This window comes from Dipteris shenzhenensis, chromosome 15 (genome assembly GCF_047967505.1).
Source record: "Dipteris shenzhenensis isolate YYH24624 ecotype China chromosome 15, Dip_SZ_1.0, whole genome shotgun sequence".
Taxonomy (NCBI): Eukaryota; Viridiplantae; Streptophyta; class Polypodiopsida; order Gleicheniales; family Dipteridaceae; genus Dipteris; species Dipteris shenzhenensis.
Genome location: NC_141610.1, coordinates 52548009 through 52574989, shown reverse-complemented (window position 1 = coordinate 52574989; position 26981 = coordinate 52548009). Strand labels below are relative to the sequence as shown.

Here is a 26981-nt window from a genome sequence, read left to right as displayed (position 1 = left end):
CAGCAAAGTGTTTGAAAACCATAAACACTTCTGATTTGCATTTCAGCCCATAAACCCAAGTGTAGTTGGAGTAGTCATCTATAAAAGTGACAGTAAATATGACCACCCAATGATGGAGTCCTCATGGGACCACAGACATCACTATGTATAAACTGTAATTTTTCGAACAGCTTTTACTGATACATCCTTCTTGAAAGGAAATCTGTGCATTTTACCAAGAATGCACCCTTCACAGGCATGTGGAGGAGGTGTTTCAAGAGGAGGCAATGCATCAACCATAGCATGTTTTTGAAGTGTCATCAAGCTGCCATAATGCATGTATCCATATCTGGCATGCCATAACTCCGCATTCTGCATAGCAGCAGTAGGAGTGGAAAGTGCAAGAGCATGTGTTGGTCTTTTCTCATACATGTCAAGCTGAAGCCTGAAAAAGACCACGTAACAAAGTGCTAGACAATCTCAAGGCATAGTCATTCTCTCTGTCATGGACTGCACACTTGTCATCTTCAAAAATGACCTGAAATCCAGCTCTGTTAAGAGTGGACACTGAAAGTAGATTTTTTGTGATACCACGCACATACAAGACATCAGAAATTTTGAATGTTGAGCCATCAATGGCTGTAAGTTCAACTTTACATATAAAGAGTGATATATTCCATTCAAAACAAATCATACAACAGGTGGGAGAGCAAGTACTCTATCCCTAGCCTCAGCAATGTGGCAAAAAAGCCATGGTGGTGGTCTAAAATGCCACGACATCCCAAAAGGGGTCAAATGAAAAAACAAGGAGCAGTCCCATGTCCTCATGAAGGTAAGTTCAACTTCTCCTGTACCACGAACTGAATAGGAGGAGTTGTTGGCACATGTGACCTTTTTACCAACGGGAGGTGGATGCAGAGATGTGAAAAGATACTTCCTGGAAGTGATATGCTTTGAGGCACCGCTATCAAAATACCATGTATTTAGTGTCTCATTCACACTGAAGGCTGATGCATCCTTGGAAGAATCATAATTGCATGTCAGAAAAGCATAAGAGTCATCATTACAAGTGGCTGTAATATCCGGAGCAGCCAACTGAGAGTCTGAAATGCAAGACAAGAAGGCATAGTCGTGTTCCACAAAGTTGGCTGTAGCTTGCTCATTGTCAGATGCATGAGGAGTTAAATCTGAAACAGCCATACCGGAGCTGTTTTTCTTTTCTTTTCTTTTGCAAGCCTCTTCTTGCATTCTCCAATGTAATGACCTGGCTTTTTGCAGTAATGACATATACCCTTCTTCTTGGGCTTACCTGCATCACCCTTAGCCTTTTGAGAAGGCTGTCCTGAACCACTGGAAGGCTGATTTGCTGATGTTTTTGCTTGTCCCTTTCCTTTAGGCTTGAATTTTGAAAGTATGGCATGTTCACCTGCTCGTGAATCCATGTTTTTCCTGGTCTGCTCTTCCTGCAACAGAAGTCCTATCAACTCGTGAAAATTGAGAGGATTTGCACCCCTCCTCAATGACAAATTTAGCGAGGTATGAAAGCTGAGATAAGACTTAGGAAGAGAATTCAGAGTAGTGGTAATCATTTCTGAATCAGGAATGATCTTATCAATATTCAGCAATTGCTCTCGTAAATCCTGTAGCTTTGTGAGGTGCACTGACATGGAGTCACCCTCTTCCATATGTGTATGAGACAGTTCTCTTTTCAAAAAAGACACCCTGGCATCATTTCGAGTTGCATACATGCTCTCTAAAATATCCCATGCTGCCTTTGAGGTCTTACACGACCGGATATGCGGAATGATGAATCTTTTCACTGAAAGAGAAATACACGACAAAGCTAAAGCATCACGTGAATCCCATCTCTTTTGCTCTGGAGTAGAAGGTATAGCTGCACCAATAACTTGTCCTGCAGCTGTACCCTGTGCACGACCTCTGCCTCCTCCTTGTTGGGGAGGGGTATTAGGTGCCACATTTGCTGGCCGGATCTGATCCCCATTTACATAGTCCCACAAATTACGGGAAATCAGAATGTTGCGTACCATAAAACTCCAGAGGGAGTATTTGGTACCATCTAGCTTATCCTCTTGTGAGAGACCACTGAACTGGAAATCATTTTGATTTTGCTGGGCCATGTCTGAGAAAGAAAATACAGCAAATGCAAATCTGAATTCCCTTGCTGGGAATGGAGTGCACAATTCCCAAAAAAATACAGCCAAACACTGGCTGAAAATGCAACTCAAATCTCTGTAATGTCTTTGTCAGAAATCTGCCAGAGCATCCAATCTCTCCCAAAACCTGCCAAAAGTGCTTCAAAACACTTACAGAAAGGCAGTGTGAACTGAAACCTGCAAAATTGCTCTCCCAACACAAAAGCCCCAATTTGTGGATTGAAATTGCAACCAGAAAGGGGCAAATGGTCTAAAAGCCCCAAATGTTGCACAAATTGCACTCTGCCTGCAAAGCCCAAATTTCACTGCAAAATTGCAGAGTGTGATTGCAAAAGCCCCAAATTTTTGTAATTCTTAGTCAAACAATGGCTCTCTGCGCAAATGCCTATCACGAAACACCTTCCAGAGTCCACCTGCAAAGAGAAAATCTATAGAAAGTACGATCTCCTATGATTGTACGGAACTGATAGTACAGAACTATCAGTACGAAATCCGTACAATGTACGAACTGTACGGATTCCTGTACGGATTGTACGGACTGTACGGATGTACGGACTGTGTACATCTCTTTGTATGGACGAAATGTACGGATCTTGCTATATGGGTGTACGGTTGCTGTACGGAACAGTCGACGCATATCTGTACGGCGGATGTACGAGTCAGGTATGACGGATGTACGTCGAGCTGTACGGCGGGCTGGCGCAGATGTACGACGGCACGTTGTACGGCGGAACTGTACGACAGTACGGCGACGGGCTGACGCAGATGTACGAAGTGCTTGAGCTCCGTGAGCTTGTACGGACTTGACAGCAAGAGCTATGCGGTGCAGGAGCTGGTACGGCGCAGGAGCTGAGTACGGCGGTGCAGGAGCTGAGTCCATACAGATTGTACCGAGGACTGTACGGACGGGCATCGATGGTACGTGCAGGTCATACGGAGTAGTGAGCTGTTGAGCTTGGAGCAGGGAGCTTGCGAGCAAGGAAGCAAAGAGCAGGATCTTGCTGCTCTGATACCAAATGTGAGTTGGAGAGTGAGAGCTGAAAGCAATAGTTGCAATAGAAGAGAGTAATATGACTGAAGAGTGGGATAGGTTTTGCCTAAGTGACAAAACCTTATCCTTCACTAACCGTAGTTAGTGAACTAACTGTGGTTAGGGAAAAAAACCTCTAAAATGAGGGAAAAGTGCCCCTAACCTACTTATTACATTACATTGGTCAGTGCTAAATTATAACAATAATTCTAACAATTACAGGGTACGGTCCCAGGTGGTGGTGTGCGGGTGGAGCAGGTGGTGTGGGGGAAGGTGTGAAGAGCAGCCTCGTGTAGTGAGTGGGTGACTAGGGCAGCATGATCCTCTAATAGGGGTATAAAGTCATTGTATGCGAGAAGTATGTATAGACGGCCATAGTAAGTAGATGAGTGATCGCGATCAAAGCGTATATCATGGTAGGTGGAGTAAGAACTCAACGGGGTAGAAAGCGCTGTGTGGCGAGGGTAGAAATGCTAAAGAAAAGATAGGTATGATCAGCCCCTGGAGGGAGAGGTGCTACGGTAAAGTCAGTGATGCGAGATGTGAAGGCAGGGGATCCCATGATGTAGTCCACAACACTTAAGCATCCCCCATGTGGAAAGCACGTGAAGCCACCTGATGTGGGTCATCTGTCAAGACCATTGTAAATAATGAGATCATGCATCCTGCCGAGGTCTAATAGGGCATGCCCATAAGATGTGAACGGTCCTTGTCTGTCAGCCGAAACTCGTAGCATATTTGCCTCCTCAAGGTCAATGTCTGGTAGTAGAGTGGAACCATCCTTGAAGTCCAGGAGTGGTGCCTGACGAGCGTTTGTCCTCGCGTTGAAGTCCCCAACTAGGAGGACTTCTCCGCGGCTAGAGAAGTCAACAATGGACTGATAAAGAGCATCAAATGGGGATGTCTCATCCTCCCCTCGAATATCTTTGGCAAAGCAGGAGGTCTCGGGGGGGAAGTAGCAAACTAGAGCAAACAAATCCTAGCTGTCCATGTGCCGACGAATCCGGATGCAGAAAGAAAGAAAGAAAGAAAGAAAGAAATTTTATTAGAGTCTTCGGAAGACCGATGGGTCTATGAGACTGAAAGAAAACCTGATACAAATCACAGTAAGGGTGGAGCTATTGAAACGAGCATCATCACCCGTGCTGAATCCTAAGTCTGATCATACATAATCAAATACATTTGGATGTAACAATGAAAAGAAAAGGACTGGAGCGGAGCGGAATCCTTCGTATGTCATGTCCCCCTGGCTGGTGCATAGCCGGTGATGGGACGTTGGTGCCCGTCAAGGTGTGCCGTGCGTCTCGGTCTCCTAGACGAGGCTCGACGCAAGACCAGAGCCACCGTGACTCCCGTGGGACGTATCCCGGGTCTAAACAATGACGGGAGGTCCCCCAGAGTGACCTGGAATGTGTATCTCTCTGCTCCACTGAGATGGCTGAGATGGCCCCCAAAAGTGTGGATCTGTAAAGGACTGCGACTCCTCCTGACCCTCGAACCCCTCCTGTATCCCTCGTCTCATCTCTGTAGGTAGACTCCCATGTAAACCCGCTGACTACTGGTAGTGGGCGCTCTGGACTCTGATGTGTCTCTGTATAAAAGACTATGTCTTGACCTGTATTCCGAGAAGTTCCTTGGTTCTGACCATAAGGTACCATTACAGCTCCAGATGGTGCAGGATAGGGTCTCGGATGTCTGAGTCTCATAGACCCCACCTCCCTATGCAGGAGGAGAGGTGGGTGCCTGACGGGGGCCTGTAAGGAGTCGTCTATCTCGTACTACTGCCCACTTCCCCTCCTTGCGGCCCTGATCCCGCTGCTACAACAGATAGCGCCTCTCCTCAACCTGTAGTGGAGTGAGGTCCTCATCAATGGAGATCGCTGGCTGGTCTTGTAAGGCTGACCTACGACGTAAAGCCAAAAGTCGTGCCTGAGCGTCATGGAACCGTATGATAAGGGGCTGCTCTCGGTTGGGGTCCCTCCCTACCCGCCATGCTCTCTCAATCTTGTGCTCAGTTGCCCCTAGAGTAGTGGCCACGAAGGCCGTCGCATCTGCCATCGGTGTAGCGTCAGTGCGTGGGATACCACGTATACTGATGTTGAGAGCCTTGCTGGCTCTCTTCTGTTGCTGCTCCAGGAGGGTAGCCGAAACGGTTACCCTTGCAGGTTCCCGTTTAGCTACGTCGACCCATCTGGACGTCTCCTCGATGGCAGATTGCATGCTCGCAATATGTGCCTCCACAATTGGGGTGCTCCTTGGGACTGTGCGTATAGTAGTGGCCTCCTGTCAGAGTGCTGCGAGATCTCCTGTCTGAGCCCCTGAATAAGATAAGCCTGGTCTCGGATAGCTTGAGACTGCTCTGGTATGAGACGCGCTTGCTCCTGGGTGAAGCGTGTCTGCTCATGTGCGAAGTGTGACAGCTCCCTCTCGTGCTCTCGGATGCTATGTACCTCCATCAACAAGTTCTCCCAAGCCTCTGATGGGTCACCTCGTCCAGCAGAGACTGAGAGGATTGTGGCATGAAAGTGTGGGGATGAGACTGGAGGCTGGGTGATGACTGGTATGGAGATGATAGTGGATTGGAGGAGGCGATTCCAGCAGGGTGTGGGAACGTGGGCTGACTGAGAGGTAGAGGGGAGAAAAAGGTCGAGTAGTGTGAAACAGTGTATGACCCCTCCAAAGTAGGTGTCATAATCGGAGAGAGAACTGTAGCGGGAGAAGAAGAGAGAGATGGTGTTAGTGACAACCCCTCTATCCTAGGGGAGGGTGAAGCAATCAATGTCATGGGTAGGGGTATATCAGAGCCAGTAGCCGTAATTTTAGAGGCTGTGGATGGAAGTGGAGCTGAAACTGGAACTGGACCTGACGTTGAGGTTGAAGCTGAGGCTGGCGCTGAAGCTGAGGATGAGGATGTAGCTGAGACCGAAGCTGAGACTGAAGCTGAAACTGAAGCTGAAGCTGAGGATGAGGATGTAGCTGAGACCGAAGCTGAGACTGAAGCTGAAACTGAAGCTGACACTGAAGCTGAGGCAGAGGTAGACCCCACTTGGCTTTGCTGTCAACTCCGAGTCCACTGTGGTTGTAGCGTCGTGCTCTCACATCCTCGAGTTTCAGCTGTGTTTGTTTCTTGGCTTTGTTGTCATCTTTCTTGGCGGCTTTATCCGTATCTTTGCCACCTTTCCCCATTTCGTTTGGCTGATCCCATATTCGGGGCAGGTCTTAGTGCAGGAGCGAGAGTGGGAGTGGGAGCATGGGCCTCCCCCCCATGACAGGAGGTACCCCCAGGGGGCTGAAAAAAGGCGGGGAGCGGGAGAGATCAATGGAGGGGGCAGATAGCGGGGCTGTAGGTCGGGGTGGAGGAGAATGGGTGAATGTGGAGGGGAATGGAGGAGGGAGGAGTGGCCAGGTGACGGGATAGGATAGGGCGGGGGGGGGGGGGTTGAGGGGTGGCGAGGCTAGGTGGAGGTAGGCTGAGGGTAGGCGGGGAGGGCTGAGGGGTGGCGAGGCTAGCTGAGGGTAGGCGGAGGAGGCTGAGAGTGGCGAGGCTAGGTGGGAGGGTGGCGCTGCATGGGCAGAGGAGGCAGTGGGAGGGCGGAGAAGCCAGCTAGAGGGAGGAGCTGCGGGGAGCTAGGAGGGCGGAACAGTCATCGGGTTGGCGGACCAGGCCGCAGGAGCTGCAGGCGGGCAGGGCAGGCAGCAGAGCGAGCAGAAGCAACAGCGTGCAGAGGCGGAGCCTGCAGGCGGGGCGGGGCAGAGCGAGCAGAAGCGGGGCAGAGGCTGCGAGGAGGAGCAGCGAGCAGAGGCGGGGGAGGAGCAGCGAGCAGAGGCGGGGCAACCAATCTTCCAAAGCTCAGCCTCTGCGACAGTGAAATCAGAGGGAGAGGGTGAGGGCTAAGGGGATCTCCACCTAGGACGTATGTGCTTTGTGGAGGCATTTTTGGTGCTTGGGTTCACTTGTAGGTCCTCCATCTGTGAATTAAATAAACATTGCATGTCACATCACTTTTTTAGAGAAATTTGGGCACGGAGACTAGTATTGGGATTGGATTAGTCTGAAGGGTAATCTGTCCAGTTGGGGATTGCCAAAATGACGAGGATTGGCAAACAACTACAAAAGCACCAATGAAACAAATGGAATAAAATGATTAAACTTGAGGCGCCCATTACTTAATAGCAAAACTCCTTAAATGGGTGCATCAAGTTCCATCTTTACCTCGTGTGCATATGTGATTATGCTACGTGATGAACCTTGGATGGCCGTGTTTAAGAAAACTCCCTCTCTCACTCACCAAGTTGCTCTTGCAAGCATTGCTTGATCTTTTTGTTTGTCTATTTATACTTAGATGGCATACATTTGGTGAGGGGGGGGGGGGGGGGGGGAAGGGGATCCCATGGATGATGCTAGTTTTGCTGTTGTGAAATGGACTCCTTGGTCTATAGATAATTTGGATTATGGCCGAAAGTCAAGTATTGAAGCATAGGAAGGTTAAGTGATGTGGTGGAGCTCATGCTTTCTTGGACCTGCTGCTGCAACAACTTATTTTGAGGCAAGCATGCCATTTTTGTAAAGGAGTTGATAGAAAAAGTAATTTATTTGTGGAGAGATCTTTAGAATGTCTTCATCTCTCCTAGGTTTGTTGTTCAATAACTTTATTTGTGTATAGGATGTTAATAGTGCTCCATCTTTTATCATCATTACCAAGTTGTGCTACAAACTGTTAATCAGCGAAGGCTCAATGGCTAACTAACCTTCGCTGAAATCAAAATATCAGTTCTATATGAAAGAGATGGAGATATAAGGGTGATGCTATCCTGGCATGGACCGCCATCATTGGACCTTGTCAATTTCTTATGGGCTTGCTAGATTGGGAACACATGGGTGCAAGAAGGCATGGTGGCGAGTGATCTATGGACTACTAAAGGAGATGGAGGGATGAGTACTCTGTTTAGTGAAATCAATGTTGAATTATGTAGAGATTTGAGAAATGGATTTATGCTAGTAGTAATGGTGATACACTTCATGGACATGATCTACTCCATTTTTCGAGGAAGAAGTGCTTCAGTTTTGTTCCTCAACTGTGATTCCTTTGAAAACAAATGGCTTATTATTTTTTGATTTCTTCAGAGATTGCTTATTCTTCTTTCAGCTAATGAATTGGTGTTTCTCTGACAGTATATTGCAACCTTGCGAGAACAACTAGCATTGCTTACAGGAGAAAGTGGGCAAGGAAACCTTCCTTCGTAAGTATTGTTTTAGTGTTCAACTGAGGTTATCATAGTGCCCATTACTTATTGTAAAGAGGTCTTAAGTCGTTAGCTCGACATGTTTGTTTTTATCGATCTTGGCTTTTTACATGTTTGTGGGGGCTAGTTCAAACATTCCTATCCCGTCTCTCCCAAGGTATATGGAGAGCGTCTATTTGAAACCATCATTCAAAGCTTTATTGCCACCTTTGGTATAGAGTGAAAACTAAAAAAATCTAGAGCTTGAAGAAGTCAACATCTAAAGTGCCTTTTTCTTCTACATGAGGTGCTTCGAATAGTGCTCTTCCATGTTTTAACACTTGGGTCTGGTTTTTACACCTTTTACAAGCAAGATGCCTTTGTGCTCTAGACGATTTATTTTAGCAGGGAATTAGTAAAGTCAGTTCAGGAAACTCTGAGATAAGATTTGTGATTTTGAGAAATGGTTCACTTATGGGATTTCTAACTTGATATTGACATTTTACATCGTCTAAATTGATTATTCTAGCATTGTTGAGACCTTTCTCGAACCAAAAGACAGTTTCAATATCCAATTCTAAGCAAATCTGAGCACTTGGCACTTAAAAAACGAATTTGAAGACTGGCTGGATTCTCAATTCAGCATTTGGAATATCATTCGCAAGGGCCTAGAAATAAGGGCTGGATCCCCCCCGAAGGTCTTGGTTGCAATAGAAAACTCTTTACAACTGGCTCATGGTGGAGCATGAAGCTGATACAACTTGGATTCTCCATACAATTGGGGGTTTATAACTAGGCCAGCTGCGAGAAAGCATGTGCTTTCTAAAAGCCGGGCCTGCTTTTCTCGCCAAAAGTAGGCACTTTTCTCTAGAAAGAAATAGCTTTCTTCTCAAAAAGGCAATCTCCTCGCTTTCAGCCTTGTGGACCTCTTTTCACGTGTTTTCTTCCCAGAATTGGGCACTCCATATCCACTTTTCTCGTGGGACCTGCTTTTGTGCTTTTTCCCTTAAAACAAGGGCCTTTGTGCACTCTCGAAAGTCCAGCCACAATATCCAACACACTTAAACCCATTAATGGTTAGCTAATGCATGCATTCTCGTTCTCTGGACTAATCCTAGTCTCTTGTGGGTGTCCTTAACTTGCACATAAACAACTTTTCTCTTGTTGACCAAAGTAACATTCTTTGATCGAAGTCAGAATTATTTTCTCTTGGGGCTTCAAAATCCCTTCTCGTGGCATCCCCTTGGCTTCTTTTTCAGCTGTCCTCGATTGAAAAGCTTCTTGGTATGGCTGCAAAACTTGTGGATGCTTTGAGTAAAACTCCTCATCCACCTACTTAGCATCTAGGGTCGAGAAGTTCTAGGATCGAGAAGTTCTTGAACTTGACAAGGTACTTGTTGGTAGCCTTGCCTCTTTCTTTCTTGGCAAAAGCATGCCCTTCTTTCTTGGCAAATCCATGCTTTTCTTTCTTACCCTTCTTTTTTGTGTGGAGTTGACTGCTTCTTCTTTGGCTTACACAAGCTCTGCCTCTTGCAATTATGCTGGCTGTAGAATCCCATTCTTCTTTGGCTTACACAAGCTCTGCCTCTTGCAATTATGCTGGCTGTAGAATCCCATAAGTGCTTTCAAAAGATACATACTCTACCATTGCCTTAACATCCTCCTTACGGAATGATTCTAGAATAAAACTGGCTCTCTTCAAGGGTCTGTGTTCCCCCTTGACTTCTTTACTGAAAGCTCTTCTTTGTGCTTGTCCATATCAGCTGTTTGAATGATCATAATTCTCCAATTACCAAGTTCCAAAGAAAGGGAGCCATAAAATCATGGAACACTTGGCCATTGCCAATATATAAACCACTGCCATATAGCGAATTCTTGAGCATATCATGCTCCTTAAGCTTATAGTGTCTTCTTGAAACAAACAATCCATGTTTCTCCTTGCATTGTCATACAAGGGTTAGGTCTTCAAATAACATAAAGCAAACTTTATGAAAGAGATACTTAGCCTAAGATGTTGATGATATTGTCTCTAAGGGTCTCATCTTGACTGAATAGAAAGTGCCTCATGAATGAAACCTGCCAAACACCGCTGGTCTGGGTAGGAGAGGAAATAGGCAAATATCCCATAACTATCCCTGAAGAGGCAGTGGAAACGCCCTCGGATCTCATAGTACACAAGACACCTGAAGATGAAATGCTCCTCTGTCTCAACCTCCTGCATCTCACACAGTGTGCATATGCGCCTCTCCTTGGGTAGTCGCTTTGCTCTGCCGCTCTCGATGCGAAGTCTGTGTGAAGAGACCCGGAACTGCCTAAGAGAGATCCTCAGCGAGTGGCGTGGGTGAATTTGCGTGTATCCTAGTGGGTCAATGAAACCCTCCGCTGTGATATGTAAGAAGTGATCTATGTAGAAGCTAAGCTTCGCTGGGAGTTCACTCGGTCCCAACTAGGTCCGAAATGTGTGTAGCTGTAGTAGATCCTCACGGATAACCTGGTTGACCTCGTGTGATAAGAGGGGAGAAAACGGAGCATCCATGCTGTACTGGAAGGGAGGTAGTCTATTTATGTGAAGCCCCAATCGCTCAAACCATCTCTCTATACGTGCATACCAGCACCTCTAGTCTCCTCCTGCTGCAAGTGCCATAGAAGAGGATAGAGCTATCCATGGTAGCCTGCTACGCCCCGAGGTATAATCCCCATATTTCCTAAGTCGGTACAGATACGTGATGACTTGAAATGCAGCATCTAGCTGTAAAGGGGGTGACCCAAACTCAGCTCGAATGATCTGGTGAGGAACGGATGACTTACCACGAATCATCCGTGATAACATGAGAACCTGTAGCCGCTCCACACGGGCCCACTCTTTATCCGACAAGTCTAGCCCCCAACAAGGACTGCCGTACATCCCCGCTGGGCGAACCAAGGAGTCAAAAAGCAACCCCTTGGTGCGTGGATCTTGAAAGTGCGAGCAAAAGCATTGCCTCTCTAGTCTAGCCAATGAAGCATACCCTCTACTCAAGCGTGTCTGCATCACAAGTCTCATAGTGAAGTTGGATCCGGAGAAGATAACCCCAAGATATGTGTATGATGAAACTATCTCAACAGATGACCCCGCAAATGTGAACTGCTCCTGACGCATGATGGCTCGAGATGTATTGAAGATCATGACCTTGGTTTTACACAGGTTGACCTTCAAATCATGAGACTCACAAAAGGACTGTAGTCCATCTAGGTGTCTCTGAAGCCCCTCTGCTGAGGAAGACAAGAGAGCCAGGTCATGTGCGTAGAGCAAAATCTGGATCGGCATGCCCGCAAGAGAGCAACCTACACCCCCTTGTGTCTGCATCACTGTCTCAAGCTCATCAATGTAGAGGCAAAACAAGGTAGGTGACAAAGGACACCCTTTTTTAACCCCGATGGTGCTCATGATCTCGTCTGTCCACCCGGATCCTGCCCGAACTCTCCCTGAAACTCTCTCGTAAAGTGCCATGACAGCCCAAATGATCTCCTGGTCATAACCCAAGTCTTGTAGGCACCGTATGAGGCGGGCTTTCGGAATCGTGTCAAATGCCTTGCGCAAATCCACAAAGCAACAATAAACCCTCTGCTTCCGTGACCTCGCCTCCTCGATGATACATTTGAGCATGATAATGTGGTCCATGGTTCCATGATCACGCCGGAATCTGGCCTGTCCTACTACTCTAAGTCCTCAACACTCTGCAAGTCTGCTAACCTCGGAGTCAAGTACTGATGTATAAATCTTGGACATGACATGTCCAATCATAATGGTCCTGTAGTTCTCCGGGCTTATGGGATCCCTTGCCTTGTGGATGGGTGAGATAGTGTTAATGGTCCAAGTGTGCAGAAATCCCAAACAAATAGCTTCATTAAAAAGCTTTGCCAAGATCGGGGCTAGGAGGTTAATCCCATATGCAATGAACTCAATGCATAGTCCCTCATGATCCTTTGCTCGGCCATTATGAAGTTTCATTATGGCATCCTTTACCCCTTGTCTAGCGAAGAGGGTGCAGGATGTGGGACGAGGCATGTGTGAGAGATTAAGGTCTGGCTGATTTGGGATGTCATAAAGTGTGCATATAATCAAACTAGATCCGAGTGTCAGTGAGTGGCGGAGGGGACCGTCCTTCTAGAAATCTCCGCCAGAAGTTCATAGAGTTGTTACTAAACAAAATGTTCAGTAGCTCCTCGTTTCGACGAACGAAGTCTAGTTTTTTCCTCCGTACCAGTCTACGGTATTCGCATAGCGTATCTGGTGCGCATGGAAGACTGTTTTTGGTTTCGAATCTGAGTTGACGGCGTAAAGCCTTACACTCATCATCGTACCAACTATTACAGGGTACGGTTCCAGGGGGTGGTGGGCGGGTGGAGCGGGTGGTGTGGGGAAAATTGTGAATGGCAGCCTTGTGTAGTGAGCGGGTGACAAGGGCAGCACGATCCTCTAAAAGGGGTATGAAGTCAATATAAGTGAGAAGTATGTACAGACGGCCAGAGTAAGAAGGTGAGTGCTCCCGATCAAAGCGTATATTGTGGTAGATGGAGTAAGCACTGAGTGGGGTGGAAGGTGCTATGCGAAGGGAGGTGGAGATGCTAAAGAAAAGGTATGTATGATCAGCCCCTAGGGGGAGAGGTGCTACAGTGAAGTCAGTAATGCGAGATGTGAAGACAGGGGATCCCATGATGTAATCAACAAGACTGGGGGCCCCCCCATGTGGAAAGCATGTGAAACCACTTGAAGCGGGCCATCTGTCAAGACCATTATAGATAATGAGATCATGTATCCTGCTGAGGTCTAATAGGGCCTGCCCATAAGATGAGAATGGACCTCGCCTATCAGCCGAAACCCGTAGCATACCTGTCTCCTCAAGGTCAATATCTGGCAGTAGAGTGGAATCATATATGAAGTCAAGGTACCTGACGGACCCTTGTCCTTGCGTTGAAGTCCCCTACTAGGAGGACTTCTCCGCGGACGATGACTGGGTGAACTGGGTGAGGGACGAAGATGACAGTGGAATGGATGAGGCAGTCCCAACGGGGTGTGGGAGCGTGGGCTGACTGAGAGGGAGAGGGGAGAGTGAAGCGTAATGTGGAACATTGTATGACACCTCCGAAGTAGGGGTCATAAGCGGTGCGAGAGCTATAATAGGAGAGGAGGGGAAGGGAACAACAACCGGCGCCATGGGCATGAGCATGTCACTGATCGTAGATGTAGAGGGAGCTGAGATTGGAACTAGAGCTGAGCCTGAAGCGGGGGGCTGAAGTAGAAGTCGAGATAGAGATAGAGGGAGCTGAGGCTTGTTGAGCTGAAACCGAAACGGAAACTGAAACTGAAACTGTAGCGGGAGCTGAGGTTGAGGTAGAGATAGAGGCTGAAGAAGCTGAGGCGGGTCCTGCCTTTGCCTTGCTGTCTACCCCGAGTCCACTTCGGTTGTAACGTGTGTTCACATTATCCAATTTCAGTTGTGTCGATTGCTTTTTGTCGTTGTTGTTGTTGTCGTCTTTCTTGGCTTTGTCTCCCATTTCTCTTGGACTTCCCCCCCCCCCCCCCCCCCCCCTTCCCCTTTTTGGGTGCAAGTCTTAGTGTCCGACCGGGAGCGGGAGCACCGGCTCCCCCCCCATAATGGGAGGCACGTCCAGTGCGAGGTGGTGGCGAGGCGGGGTGGAAGCCTGAGGTGGAGAGGCAGCCAGGAGGTGGAGAAGGAGAGGCTAAGATGGTGAGGAGTTTTTTTTTAAAAAAAAATATTAAAAAAAAAAGGGGGGGGAGGTGGCGAAGGTGGCGAGGGGCTGAAGCGGAAGCGGGAGGAGCACAGAGGGGGGTGGCTAGGTAGGCTAAGCGTAGGGAGGGGGGTAGGGGGCGTAGGGCGTAGGCGTAGGATGAGCGTAGGGGTAGGCTGAGCATAGGGCGTAGGGGTAGGCGTAGGGGGCGTAGGGGTAGGCGTAGGATGAGCGTAGGGGGCGTAGGGGTAGGCTGAGCGAACGGGTAGGCTGAGCAGGGTGCGTAGAGCGTAGGCTGAGCAGGGTATGAGCGTAGGCTGAGTGTAGGGAGGGGGTGGCTAGGTAGGCTGAGCGTAGGGAGCGTAGCGGGCGTAGAAAGAGGCTGAGCGTAGGGAGAGGCTGAGTGTAGGGAGTGGGAGAGGCTGAGCGTAGGGAGCGGGAGAGGCTGAGCGTAGGGAGCGGGAGAGGCAGAATTAATTAGTTGGGTCTTTGGCAAGGATTTGTTTGTTCTGATTGCCTCAAACAATTCACAATATCCAGATTGTGAGTATATGGCCCAAATCACGATTTGAGTAGGACTAAATCTCAATATTGCTAGTCACAATTCATAGACAGAAACATTGAATCATTGATTGCCTAGCCTGGATCGCAAACTGAGGCAGCAACGAACTTTGAATTGAAATCAACACTCTCTCTTGCTAAAATTCATCAAATAAGTTGCTGTTTGGTACAGCAAGCAAAACTGAACGTCAAGCTATGAAGCTGGTTCGAGCTGGAAATTTCGCTGTTTGGAGTGGAGAACAGAGCATAATTTCCCAGGCCTAGATTCGCCAATAACAGGAGCTGTTTGCGAGTTGGAATCCAACTGCTTTTGTAGCTGAATTCAAGAACTGAAAGTCTACATCTTCTGCGTTGAAATCACGATCTTAAGAAACTCTTTGTCTGAATTCTTGGTGTCGAATCCTCTCTTCTTGTTGAGCACAAGCTATCTTCTCCAAGTTGCAGCTGTCCTCTATAGTCTCCTTGAGCTTAGGATTGTCATCACCAAGAAAGTGACATAGCTGAGCTCTGATACCACTGAAACCTTTCTTGAACCAAAAGATAGTTTCAATATTCAATTCTAAGCACTTAGCACTTCAAAAACGAATTTGAAGATTGGCTTGAAACTCAATTAAGCAATCAAAACTCAATGATGGAACTGTAATATCATTCGCAATAGAGTGAGAGAGGGAGAAAGAGAACAAGACGCCACACTAGGTCTTTATTGCAATAGAAAACCCTTTACGATTGGCTCACGATGGATCATGAAGTTGACGCTACTTGGATTCTCCATACAAATGGGAGCCTAGAGGCCTTTATTTACACACTAGGCCATCTAGCTAGAAAACATGTGCTTTCTAAAAGTTGGGCCTGCTTTTCGTGTCCAAAATAGGCACTTTTTGGTGACACCCTCGTATGTCACAACCTACCAGATCACATCGCCATAGCTACATCGACTATCTTCACATCCGAATGCCTCTTCTATAGAGCAGCTAAACAGTCGAGGGCGACTTATGACATGTTCAGCTTTGACATGCTTAGCACGCAGCCATATACATAGTTCTCCACGCAATCACCTTTCGATCGACCGATCTTTGATCCACGTGGACTTTACTTTCTGCATATTTCCTTCCTCTCCCTTTTGGCCTATCTTCTGGGTTTTATTCCCAAAGGCGAAGGATGACCCACAACTTTAGAGGGGGAAATGCACGATATGTACATGATCTTGTAAGTTATACTCATTGTACATGATTCCGCTGCGTAGTCACTGTGCTCACAGACGCACATACTACTCTGATTTCTTTTAGTTTTCTTTTCAATTTTGGATGCTAATAGTTTTCTTCCCAACAAGGCTATTCCCTTGCTTTCAGCCTTGTGGACCCTCTATTAAGCTGCTCGCCCCCCTTAACACATGCTTTCTTTTCAGATTTGGGCGTTCCATATTTGCTTTTCTTGTGGGACTTGTTTTTTGTGAATTTTCCCTTAAAACAAGGGCCTTTAAATAAATAAGAGTAACGACAAAGTAAAGCAATGTGTCAGTAAGATACCCATGCTGCGGATAGCATGTGTAAACTTCTTATAAACTCAATGAAAGGAATTGTGTTTGGGTAGGCTCCTCGTAAAGTTAATCGAATCGGGGATGGGGTGGCTGGACGTGATAGTCTATTATGAGAGTTATCTTACGATTTGGATTTGCAACAAAAGGGTTCTAATACCTTAATTAAGCTGCAGTAGTGCGTTTTGAATTCGCAAGAAATAATGCATATACGTACAAGGCCTATACGCCTAAGAATTTTTGATTTGCCCATGGGGACCTTGTTGTCAACCTTCATGAAGAGTTTTAACATGATAACCCCTCCAAGTAGGCATGAATAGAAGGCTTGTTCATTTAGACTGATTGCAGTTGGTGTTGTTGTTGTGCTACCTTGAGGCCGTAGCCTTATTGATTTATGGAAAGTACTCCAAGTTAGATTGTTGCCCTTGTTTGAACTCTTATGCTTTATTAGTAATTGTATAAAAGTTAAACTTGCTCCGTCAATTATATAATTATTAGCCATGTACTAGATTTTGTCGGCACCAACAAAATTTTGAAGTACAAATTCCTTGTTTTCCCCTTTTATCCTCAGGCCAACTATGGCCTCTCATGACACGTGGACAGATATGAAACTTGATGTCTATTTTCACTTGTTTAACAGGATATCGGCAGAAAAGGCAAAGGTTTATGCGGAGCAAATCGAACTGGCAGCCTCAAAAGTTGATACAGATGGACTGGTCCTCTTTCTCATCTGCGTATCTGCACATTGCACAAAGAATATTTGCAAAATTCAGATCTGTATGCTGCAATGCATGAGACAAAGTTGTTCATGTGCACAAATTCATCCCTTTTAGGATTATGTGTTGGGCATGCACATTTTCTTCCTCGTCTGCGTCTAGCAACCACTTGAGCCCTCTAGTTATGTGGTGTTTGCAGACCGACATGTGGGAAAGACTTACAGTAACAGATGTGCAGTCAGACTCTGCTGAGATTTCAAGGCTGCATATGCCAACCAACTTCCTTGATGATGGGCAGATTGCTTCATCATCTTCTGGATTGAGAAAGAGACTTACGTAAGTGGATGCCTCTGCGGATCTTCTAAAATTTGCTTGTTTCACTCAGACATTTCAGATGATTGCCAGCATATTATCATATATGCTGTAGCACAAAGATGTGTAAGGGACTAAATGCTGCATCCTAATGTAATTGATCAACAGATTGAATAACAGGGCAGTCAGTGATCAAGGTGCAGCTGTGAAATCAGGTGCCAATACACACAAGGATAAAAACCACAGGTATTGGAAAATTTTGGAGAATGGAAAGTCTTCTCTGCAGAGGCACAATCTCTTTATGTGCTTACATTTTGAAAGCAGTTATTGTTCGCAAAACAAGCTTGTCTGCTGCATCTATGTGTCAAAATGTTCATCAGGAAACTAATTGTCAGTTCTGTTTAAATACTAAACAGAGTGAACAGCGAAGCAGGCAGTGATCAAGGTAGAAGAGTGAAAGCGGACATCAATACTGTTGAGGTTATAGAAAAGCACAGGTAGCAGCTTATTAACAATTATGATGCCCTTAGGCACATAAGCACCTTATTGCTAGTATCGTGCAATGAACTGTGGGCTACAAGTGGGATCACACATGGTGGACTGTTTCATGCACTGGGAAAGGCCTGTTTGGTGTTAAAGTTGTGCATTATCTTTCTAAAATATCCCTTTTGTTGACGTGGGATGAGTAATCAAAACAATTGATCATGCCTAAATATAAAATGCAGATTTAAATTGTACCTACTAATGGCTGTCCCATTCCCTCTCTCCATTAATTCCAAATTATCTGGATTGTCTTTGCCTGTTTGTGTTCTTCTGTTTCCTCTGGAAATGAACATTAGGCTGGCTGTTTATCCAACAGAGACGACGAAAGCTTATGTGTTGCTGCACATGGGGAAGCTGATTGTCCTAGGCAAGCGTTTTCTGTTTAAAAAAAAAGGATGCAGATGATAATAGATAAAAAAGGTTACTACGTGGGTATTTTGGGACATGTACTGTCAACCGCCTTTTTGGTTCTTTTTACTATTAATCTGTTAATTGCTTTGTACACGCCTAAGGCCAATCATGAACGTTCCCTGCTTCGATGAGCTGCCTCTGCTCCCCGGCCATCTCCTTCCCCTTCCCTCATCCTTGTGCTCATTGAAAGAAAACAGAGATGGGAGGCCTGCTAGACTGCAGTGCCATCCGCACACAGGTCGGAATTGATGCGCGTGCGAACGCACACGCAAACACACGTCAATCCTGGCTAGAATTCATCCAATATGGATGGATGTATGTGGGGGTTTGCCACATCATGTGGCCCCTTAAAAATCTCTTAACCCTGTCCATGACTGTCACATAAGGGTGCACTTGGGTGCAAGGTGACACCTGGCTACATCAATAAGTGCTAATAGATCCCTAAAATGGGTGATTTTGTTGTATACCGTGACCCCTTTGTGAGCCCTAGTCCAGGCATAGTCAGGCACGAGCTACATAGGTCAGTCTCTCAAGCTTTAGGACAAGTCCGTGTGCGTTGGTACCCACTGGAGAACAGTACGAGTCAGTCTACTAGGCAAGGGACGAGAACCATAACCGGACTGGACCCCCCGAAGGTATTTCATTGTTTTCCAAAAAAAAGTTGCTGAGTACAAGCACGGACTCAGCTTTGTGTTCTTTAATTTGAATGAATGTTTTTACAACAAAGGTAGAAGGGAGTCAGTGCCCAACAATAGCAACTCTCCTTCACCAACTACTAGAACTAGCGACATGTGAAAGGTAACATGTTCCGGAGCCCTCCAAGCCCAATGGTCACATGCAGCGGTGAGAAACTTCTACTTTGTAGCTGTGCTCCATTAAAAATAGGATAATAAACCACTCTTGGAACCTGCATAATTAATTCAAGGCACTCAATCATGGCACCTGTTAATTGTTAGCTCGTGCATGCAAAATAAAAATCGTAGACTTGGGCATCCCCACCATGCAAAAATCTCTCTGACCGAAGGCAGCTCTAAATGCTCTGGTTGACCCAAGTCAACCTTCTTGGCTGGAACCAAGACTTGTTGACCGGAGTCAAGGCTCATTGACCGGAGTCAATGCTTTGACTAAATAAAAAGAACTCTTTGACCACAATCGAAAAAAAGTCAACTTTATTTCTTGCTTGGAATATTTACAATTTGGTGACATCCCTTCGGTTTCTAATCAATTGACCTCAACTAAAAAGCCTCTTTGTAAAGATCAAAAGCTTATGGACAGTTAGACAACATGTCTTCATTCGTCCACTTGGTATTTAATGTCGAATAGTTCTTGAACTTGACAAGGTACCTGTAAATTACCCTGCCCTGGGGGCCTTTGTGCACTGTATGATACACAATTTGGTCTGGTTGGAGGATTTCCTTGTTACGTCAGCCATAATCTCCGAACCGTGTGGTGTGATGATGGTCAGGCGGGAAACTAGAGGGCTTGACGATGCTTGCATACTATGAGCCTAGAGGGTTTGGGTCTAGGATTACGCCTAGGCCTAGACATTAATGAAGAGGTGAAAATGGGCTCTATGAGAGGGATAGAATGGTAAGGTCTCTTATGGGACACATGGCACCAAGGCATGAGGCCACGTGGCAAGCATTGGGTTCAGGAGGGTTACTAGAGAGAGCCTCATCAAGCAAGAAGGCAGGGAGGACTTTAGAAGCCATGGCTAGGCGGTGAACAGTTTTGAAAGCCCTTTTGTTTGGAGATCGTATCATTTCTCCAACTCATCCACTTCTTGTTCCGAAATAAGCTCTATATTCTCCGCCCATGATATCTCTTTAGAAGACTCACATGAAAGGCATTATGATTCTTTCAATGATCTAGCGTAATTGTAATTTGTAAGCTACCTCATTAACCCGGTAGGGTCCATAGTTACCTGAGAGACGGTTTGGAATACAATTTCTCTTTGTCCTTGAGCTTGCGGAGCCTAGCTTTCTCAAACTTTAAAGTACCCAATCCTTTGGCTTGAGTTCTAGCTATCTCTTGTGCTTATTGGCAACTCTCTTGTGCTTCTCTTGGGATCTTTTTATTGCTGTCCGACCGCACTTGGCTAAATGCTGTCTCGAGATCTTTGGCATACCGATCAGCTGCAAATATCTCATCTTTTGTACTCAGGATCGGTGGTAAAATCATCTTTCCATAGATGACCTCAAATGGGTCTTTTCCTGTGGGCTATGACCTATATTATTGTATGCAAACTCCACTAATGGAAGATACTTCTTCCACTCAGATTTTTGATCAGCCACATAGCATTTCAAAAAGTCTAGTCCTGTGGAATTCGCTATCTCACTTTGACCATCTGTCTTGGGGTGAAAAGTAGAGGAGAAATTCAGCTTCTTCCCCAAGTTGTAAAATAAAGCTCTCCAAAATAGGCTGGTCATTCTAGGATCTGGGTCACTAATGAGGGACTTACCATGATGCTTGAAGATCTAAGCCAAGAAAACTTTGGCCATATGGTCTGCCTTAAAGTGTACCTAATAACAGACTCGCGCTTCTGCGAACTCCCTCCCCGCCCTCGCTCCCGTCTACCCCCCCTCGCGTTGCGCGGCCCTCCCCTCCCCCTCCTCCCTCACCGTCGCCTCCCGCGCGGCCCTCCGCCCGTCGCTCCCCTCTCCCCTCTCCCCTCTCCCCTCTCCACTCTCCCTCCCTCCCCTCTCCCCTCTCCGCTCCCTCCCCGCTTCCCCGCCCCCCCCCCCGCTCCGCTCCTCCCCTCTCCGTTCTCAGCTCCCCCCCCGCCTCCCCCCCCTCGTGTTGCGCTACCACCCTTTCGCCCCCTCCTGCCCCCCCCGCTACGGCACAACGCTGCCCCCCCTTTCTCCCCTCCTCCTCGCCTCTCCTCCCCACCCCCTCTCGTGCGGCGCTGCCACACCTCCCCCTTTCCCCCTTCCTCTCACCCTCCCTGCGCTGCGCTCCCCCCCCCCCCCCCCCCCCCTTTTTCTCCTCCTCCGCCATCCGCCCCTTCATCACCACCTCTCCCCCCCTGCTTCCCTGTACCTCTCCATCCCTCCCTCTTCCCTCCCCCGCCTCCGTACCACTCCCCCCATCCTCGTCTCTTCCGTTTCCTTCTCTTTCCCCCGACTTTGGAGCGTTTGCAGTTTGTCAGTGCGGTATGGTGGCCACGAGCCCGGAATCGGTGGCCCAGACGGACCCCCCCTCCATCAGCCTATCGCGTAACACTGACAGAGCACCAGGTCTCCTTGGTGAAGCAGGCCGCCACGGACTTCTCCCAGACATCTGTTTATGGGAGAGTCATTGGCTACTCCCCTTCACGAGCAGACATCAGGGACTGGTTGCAGTCCACCCTCTACCTTGAGGACAACCACATTGAGGAGGTTGCACTCATGGGACGTGGTATCTTCTGGCTCAAGCTCTCCTCAGCACAGGCTGCGAGCGATATGGTCAGGCGATCCCCTACTTCTGTGGGTGGGAAGATATCCTTATGGTCCCATGGTATAGGGGTTTCAGTGTAGCGGACTTCGATGCCCGCTTTCGCATTCCTCGCCATCCAGTTACCCTCATCTTCCCAGGTCTCGCAACCGAGCTTCGCTCGATCATCAAGGACCTGGGGGCGCACTTTGGCTGGCCTATGCAGAACACCTACGTTGATGCGGCGGCAGCCCAAGGGGTGCCACGTGTCAAAGTGGCAGTCCTAGATCCGCAGAGCATCCCCTCAGAGTTCGAGATCGAGACGGACACAGGTGTGGTGGACGCAGCGCATTCTGGTCACTGGTCACCCAAATCAGTGTCTCAGATGCCATGGCTTCGGGCACCAGATGCGCTCCTGCCCTCGCTTCACGGGTACAGAACCTCAGAAGGCCCCCATCCAGGCAACTCAGGATCCCCCCCACCAGGCAGCGACACCTCCTCCCGAAGGGGAAGGCTGGACGGAGGTCAAAAGAAAACGGAAGGGAAACAAAGCAGGACCAAAAAAGCCTTCCCATCCACAACAAGAGCCCCCCCCCTGTGGTCACTACTCATTAGCAGCCCGGTAAGGGGAAGGGGAAAGGGAAGGAGAAGATCAGCCAGCCTCCCCTCATCCTTCACCCCGCCCTCCTTCCCCTCCCCCGTCCTCCTCGGTCCCCCGACCCTCACCCCCCTCCAAGATCCCCCCCAGCACCGGTGGTTTTCGCTCCCCTCTCTTCCTCGAGCATGATCGAGAGGGAACCTCCCTCTCCGCCTGAGCCACCTGCAGTCCCGAAGTCAGCACAGACCTCCCCCGCGCCTACCCCTCCTGGCCAGGCGGAGGGGAGAGGCCCTTCCCCGCAGAAGGCCAGCACCCCTCTCTCTGGTTCAGACTCCTCATCCTCGTCCCCACGCCCAAGGGCTGCTCCTAGAGCTCTACCTTTGGAGTTTTATCGAGTAGGACCTTGGGATTATCTAGATGCAGCGGGTATTGGCTCCTTCCCTACATGCCTAGACATCAGCATCTTCTTCCTCCGCAAGGGGGCGGAGGGTAAGGTGTCCGTCCTTGCCCCTCACGATGGTCCTAGCTATTCCTTCACTATCTCCAGTGAAGGGAATGAGCAATGGACGAATGAAAATGTTTGGGAGACGATACGAGATCAGTCCCAGGAGTAGGTGCAGGATTGGATCGGTAGCAAAGCAGCGGAGCTTCTTCAGCAGCAGTGGAAGGAGGGTGACGTTCGTCTGAGATGGCGCCACAGCGCCAAACGTTTTCGCCTCTTGGTCATTATTCGGCCACCTCTGGAGTGGGTCTACGCGGAAGGGCTCCGCCCTTGGAGGACCTCAGAGGTAGCGGGCTTCTACAGTATTTTCCTGGCAGAGGCGTCGAGCTGGTTAGAGAGAGCCTACCACCATAGGACGAAGGGCCTCGCCCCTCTGTTGAAGGTTTTAGAGGATGGGTCCGATGATCCGGCCTCTCCTTCGAAACCCTCACAGAAGCGCCTTCGTCTGCACACTGGACATCCTCCGACCACCTCGACTTCGACCGCAAGCAGACAGCTGTTTGTGGCCCACCTTCCCTCCTCATGAGTATACGCATTATCTCTTGGAACGTCAATGGGTTCCACTCATCAGGAACCCGCGGCCCTAGGAAGATGGTGCTCAGACAGGAGCTCCAGCCAGCCTTGGTGGGAAGGGTAGATGTGCTCCTATTGCAAGAACACAAGCTTTCAGCTTCTCAGACCAGTATTTGTGGGAAGGTCCTCACAGGATTCTCCCACACCTACTAGGAACCTTCGGTTGGCGAGCAGGGGAGGAGCGGGGGTGTCTGTACCTCCATTGACGCTTCTCTAGTTCAGCATGTGTGGTTTTGGCACTCTGATCCCAGGACGTGCGCTTTGGGTGGGCTTGAATATTGAGGGATCCCGTATCGGCATCCTCAATATCCATGCCCCGACCGATCTCAGACGGAGAGCCGCTTTTTGGAGATCCTTGATAGACTTGTTGTCAGAGATGGATTCTTGGATTGTAGGAGGGGACTTCAACAACCTTGAGACCCTAGAGGATCAGCAGGGACGGGGCCCAGAGTTCCTCGGTATAGCTCAGGCAGAGCAGGCAGATTGGGACTCCTTCCTATTCGCAGTGGGAGGTCGGGACAGCTGGAGGGAGCCTTCCTTTCGCAGATGGACAGGGAGTCTGGACTTCTCTTGGGGTTACAAGAGGGAGGGAGACAGACTTCTGGAGCGGCTGGACTGTTTCTATGTTAGCGATTGGGCGCTTGGTAGAGGTGGAGTGTCATGAGTGGTTTCAGGGACGACACTCTCAGACCATGCCCCAGTCATCCTAGTTCTGGACTCAGCCTCTCACTCCTCACCTCCATGCTCATGCCGGATCCCAAACTCCATCTACTCCAGAGCAGCGGTTCGCAGCAAGATAGTGGACCTGTGGGAGCACGATTGGGACCCCACGGGGGATATGGCAGCACAGGTAGCTCAGGCGCTTGCTGAGTCTAGCCTCATCTATTAGCAGGAGGTGATTCAGGTCAGGCAGCAGTGTTGGGCGAAGGAGAGGGGTCTCAGACGAGATCTCGCCTCGATTCAGTGGATGCAGCAGTCTTCTCCAGGCTCTGAGGAGCTTAGATAGTAGGAGGTTCGGGCCCCGAGCCATGCTAGAGGAGATCACCTAGCGACGCTCAGAGTTCTCGTTTCATGCTTCCAAGTCCTTCTGGGCTAGGAAAGGCGACAGGATGTGCAGAGAGTTCTTCAGGACTCATGGTCAGACCGATTCGGTTTCCCGGACGAGTGAATCAAAGGTATTGCTAGCCTCTACAGGTCGGCCTCCAGCCGGGTTATCATCAGCGGCAGGATGGGGGAGAGATTCACCCTCGAGCGCTCGGTGCGTCAGAGCTGTCCGCTAGCGCCCTACCTCTTTCTATTTTTTGCGGAGGCCATGACCCACTTCCTACGAGCCCGTACCACTGGTCTTCGCGGGATGCGTCTCCCTATTCGAGACGATGCAGAACTTCTGGACTCCGAGCATGCAGACAACACAGCCCTATATGTGCAGGATGATATCGAGTCACTGGAGCGAGTGAGACTGTCCCTAGAGGTTTTTTGCCTAGCCGCTGGGGTGAAAATCAACTGGCATAAGTCAGTTGGTTTTCTTACGGATCCGGGAGCCAGCTTACAGTGGGGTATTTTCCTGGGGTTTCGCTGGATCCCTAGAGGACGTACGACACGTTACCTGGGATTCTAGGTAGGCTTGGACATCACGCCGGCTCAGCAGTTCTTGCCGGTCCTAGCCTCCATACGACGGAAGCTAGCTTTCTGGAGCACGGCTCGGCTATCCTTGGCAGGCAGGGCCCTTGTGGTCAACCAGGTCCTTGCCACTGCTTGGTATGTGGCCTCTTGCTGGTGTTTCTCGAGATCATGTGTAACCCAGTTGAGGAGACTGGTGCGGAACTTCCTTTGGTCTGGTTCAGATGGTTCCGGCACCACCAGAGCCCGGGTCGCCTGGCAGATGGTCATTCTCCCCCAGACAGAGGGCGGCCTTGGCATCATAGATTCAGAACTGCAGAGTCAGGCACTACTTGGCAAGCTAGTCATCCGCGGTCTGACCCCAGGAGGGCAGACGTGGAAGCTCTTGCTTCAGCATGGTCTCAGCGCATGTACCCCCCCAGAGAGGGGGTGATTGGCAGCCATCTATTCGGTGGATCTTCACTTCTGCCCCATTGACTCAGCCCCGTTTCCCCTTCCTCCGTAGCCTCGTCTCGGTCTGGAGGAAGTTGCGACACAGCCTCTCCCAGGTTTCCCCTAGCTGCCGAGAGGAGATAGACAGACAGCCCCTGAACTGGAGCAGCCAGGTGACAGATGATATAGGTTGCCAGCTTGGAGAGAGATCCCATATCCCTTGGGCGCTCTGGGCGCGTGGGCCCGCGCGCTTGCTCCGGGTTTGGAGGGACGTCTACAGCCAGCTGAGCCCAGGCGAGCTGGCAGCAACAGTAGGTACGGCACGTGGGATCCAGGCTCGGCGAGCGGAGATCGATGCTGCCATTCCTGCAGGTTGGAGGATTCCCATGGTCACCGGATAGCTCTTCCCGGGAGATGAGAGGTGGCTAGGTCAGTTCACTCCACGGGGCATTCCTTTGGTGGTTGCAGGCCTTTTCTCGGACTCTTCGATCCACTTCTTCTCCGTCGCCGATGATAGTTTCCTACAGAGCAGAGAGGCCGTGATCGACCCCCAGCTTCCCTGGCAGCGCCTTCGCATCGTAGGGCTGCAAGGGAAAACGTGGCATATAGACCCCCTGCTTATGCAGGACCAGGACTGGAGACTCAGGATATGGGAAGACCGTTCCTTGACAGAGGTGGAGTGGGACCCAGGGGAGTGGCGCTGGCCACCATTGGAGACCTCAGAGAACCCTACCCCCTTCTTCTCTTATAGTGCGCGTACTGTTAGGCGTGCTCTTGGGGCTCTCCAGCGCGGGCTACCCACATAGGCACATAGTTGGTATGCCCAGGGGATATCTCTGGTCTTTCTTCGCACTTTCTGGAAGACTCTTTGGGCAAGCTGGCGGCCAAGGAAGATCTCTTACTTTCTTTGGATGGTGGCACACAAGGGGCTACCAGTTGGCAGCTGGCTGAGGCAGATGGGGCAGGAGGGGCACTGCCAGACCTGTTTTCAGGAGGAGTCCCTGAAGCACTGCCTTTGGAGCTGCTCGCATGCGCAGACAGTTTGGAAGGGAGTCATGGGGATCTTAGCGAGGGCCGCACCCGAGCTAGGACCGATCACTTGAGGAGCCATTTGCTGGTGCAGCACTGAGATGGGACATCACTTGGCTTATGAGTTCTCTAGGCAGGATCCCGTCTTCTTCATCACGCAGGCCACCTGGGCATACATGGACAGCTTCCCTTGGCATCTGACAGAGATAGATGCAGGAGCGATGACTCGGCACCCAGTTTGGGAGATCATAGGGAGCATTACAGGCTGGCATATGTGGACTTCCAGATGCGCGCAGACCGTAGGAGATCAGGCTTCTTCTACTACCTAGACCCTAGCAGACATTTGGAGCACGATCATTCACACGCTCAAGGGTCAGTGGGATCAGATTCAGGGGGAGTCCCGGGCAGGGAAGGAAAAGAGACGGCGCTTCCTTCGCGACTGGGACCACCGGGAGTTGTTCTTCCAGCACTTTGCTCAGAGTCTTCAGTGGCATTACGCCCCCCCACCGTGGCTGTTTGTCCACTCTCCGATGATTATGCCCTGAGAGGCTTGTAATTAGCATTTTGGCTCCTCGGGCTGTATCCATTTTGTGATTG

At 49.1% G+C, this 26981-nt stretch overlaps 1 protein-coding gene across 2 annotated transcripts in view; it reads left to right on the top strand.

Moving 5' to 3' along the window:
• LOC147893965 (uncharacterized) overlaps positions 1 to 26981 on the top strand; it is a 110543-nt gene that overhangs the window by 68240 nt on the left and 15322 nt on the right. For both annotated transcript variants that reach the window (XM_087386067.1, XM_087386065.1), the window contains exons 3-7: positions 8357 to 8424; positions 16875 to 16950; positions 17150 to 17286; positions 17431 to 17508; positions 17679 to 17759. In XM_087386067.1, coding sequence (XP_087242193.1) covers positions 8357 to 8424; positions 16875 to 16950; positions 17150 to 17286; positions 17431 to 17508; positions 17679 to 17759 — 440 coding nt within the window. The remainder of the gene's footprint in view (positions 1 to 8356; positions 8425 to 16874; positions 16951 to 17149; positions 17287 to 17430; positions 17509 to 17678; positions 17760 to 26981) is intronic.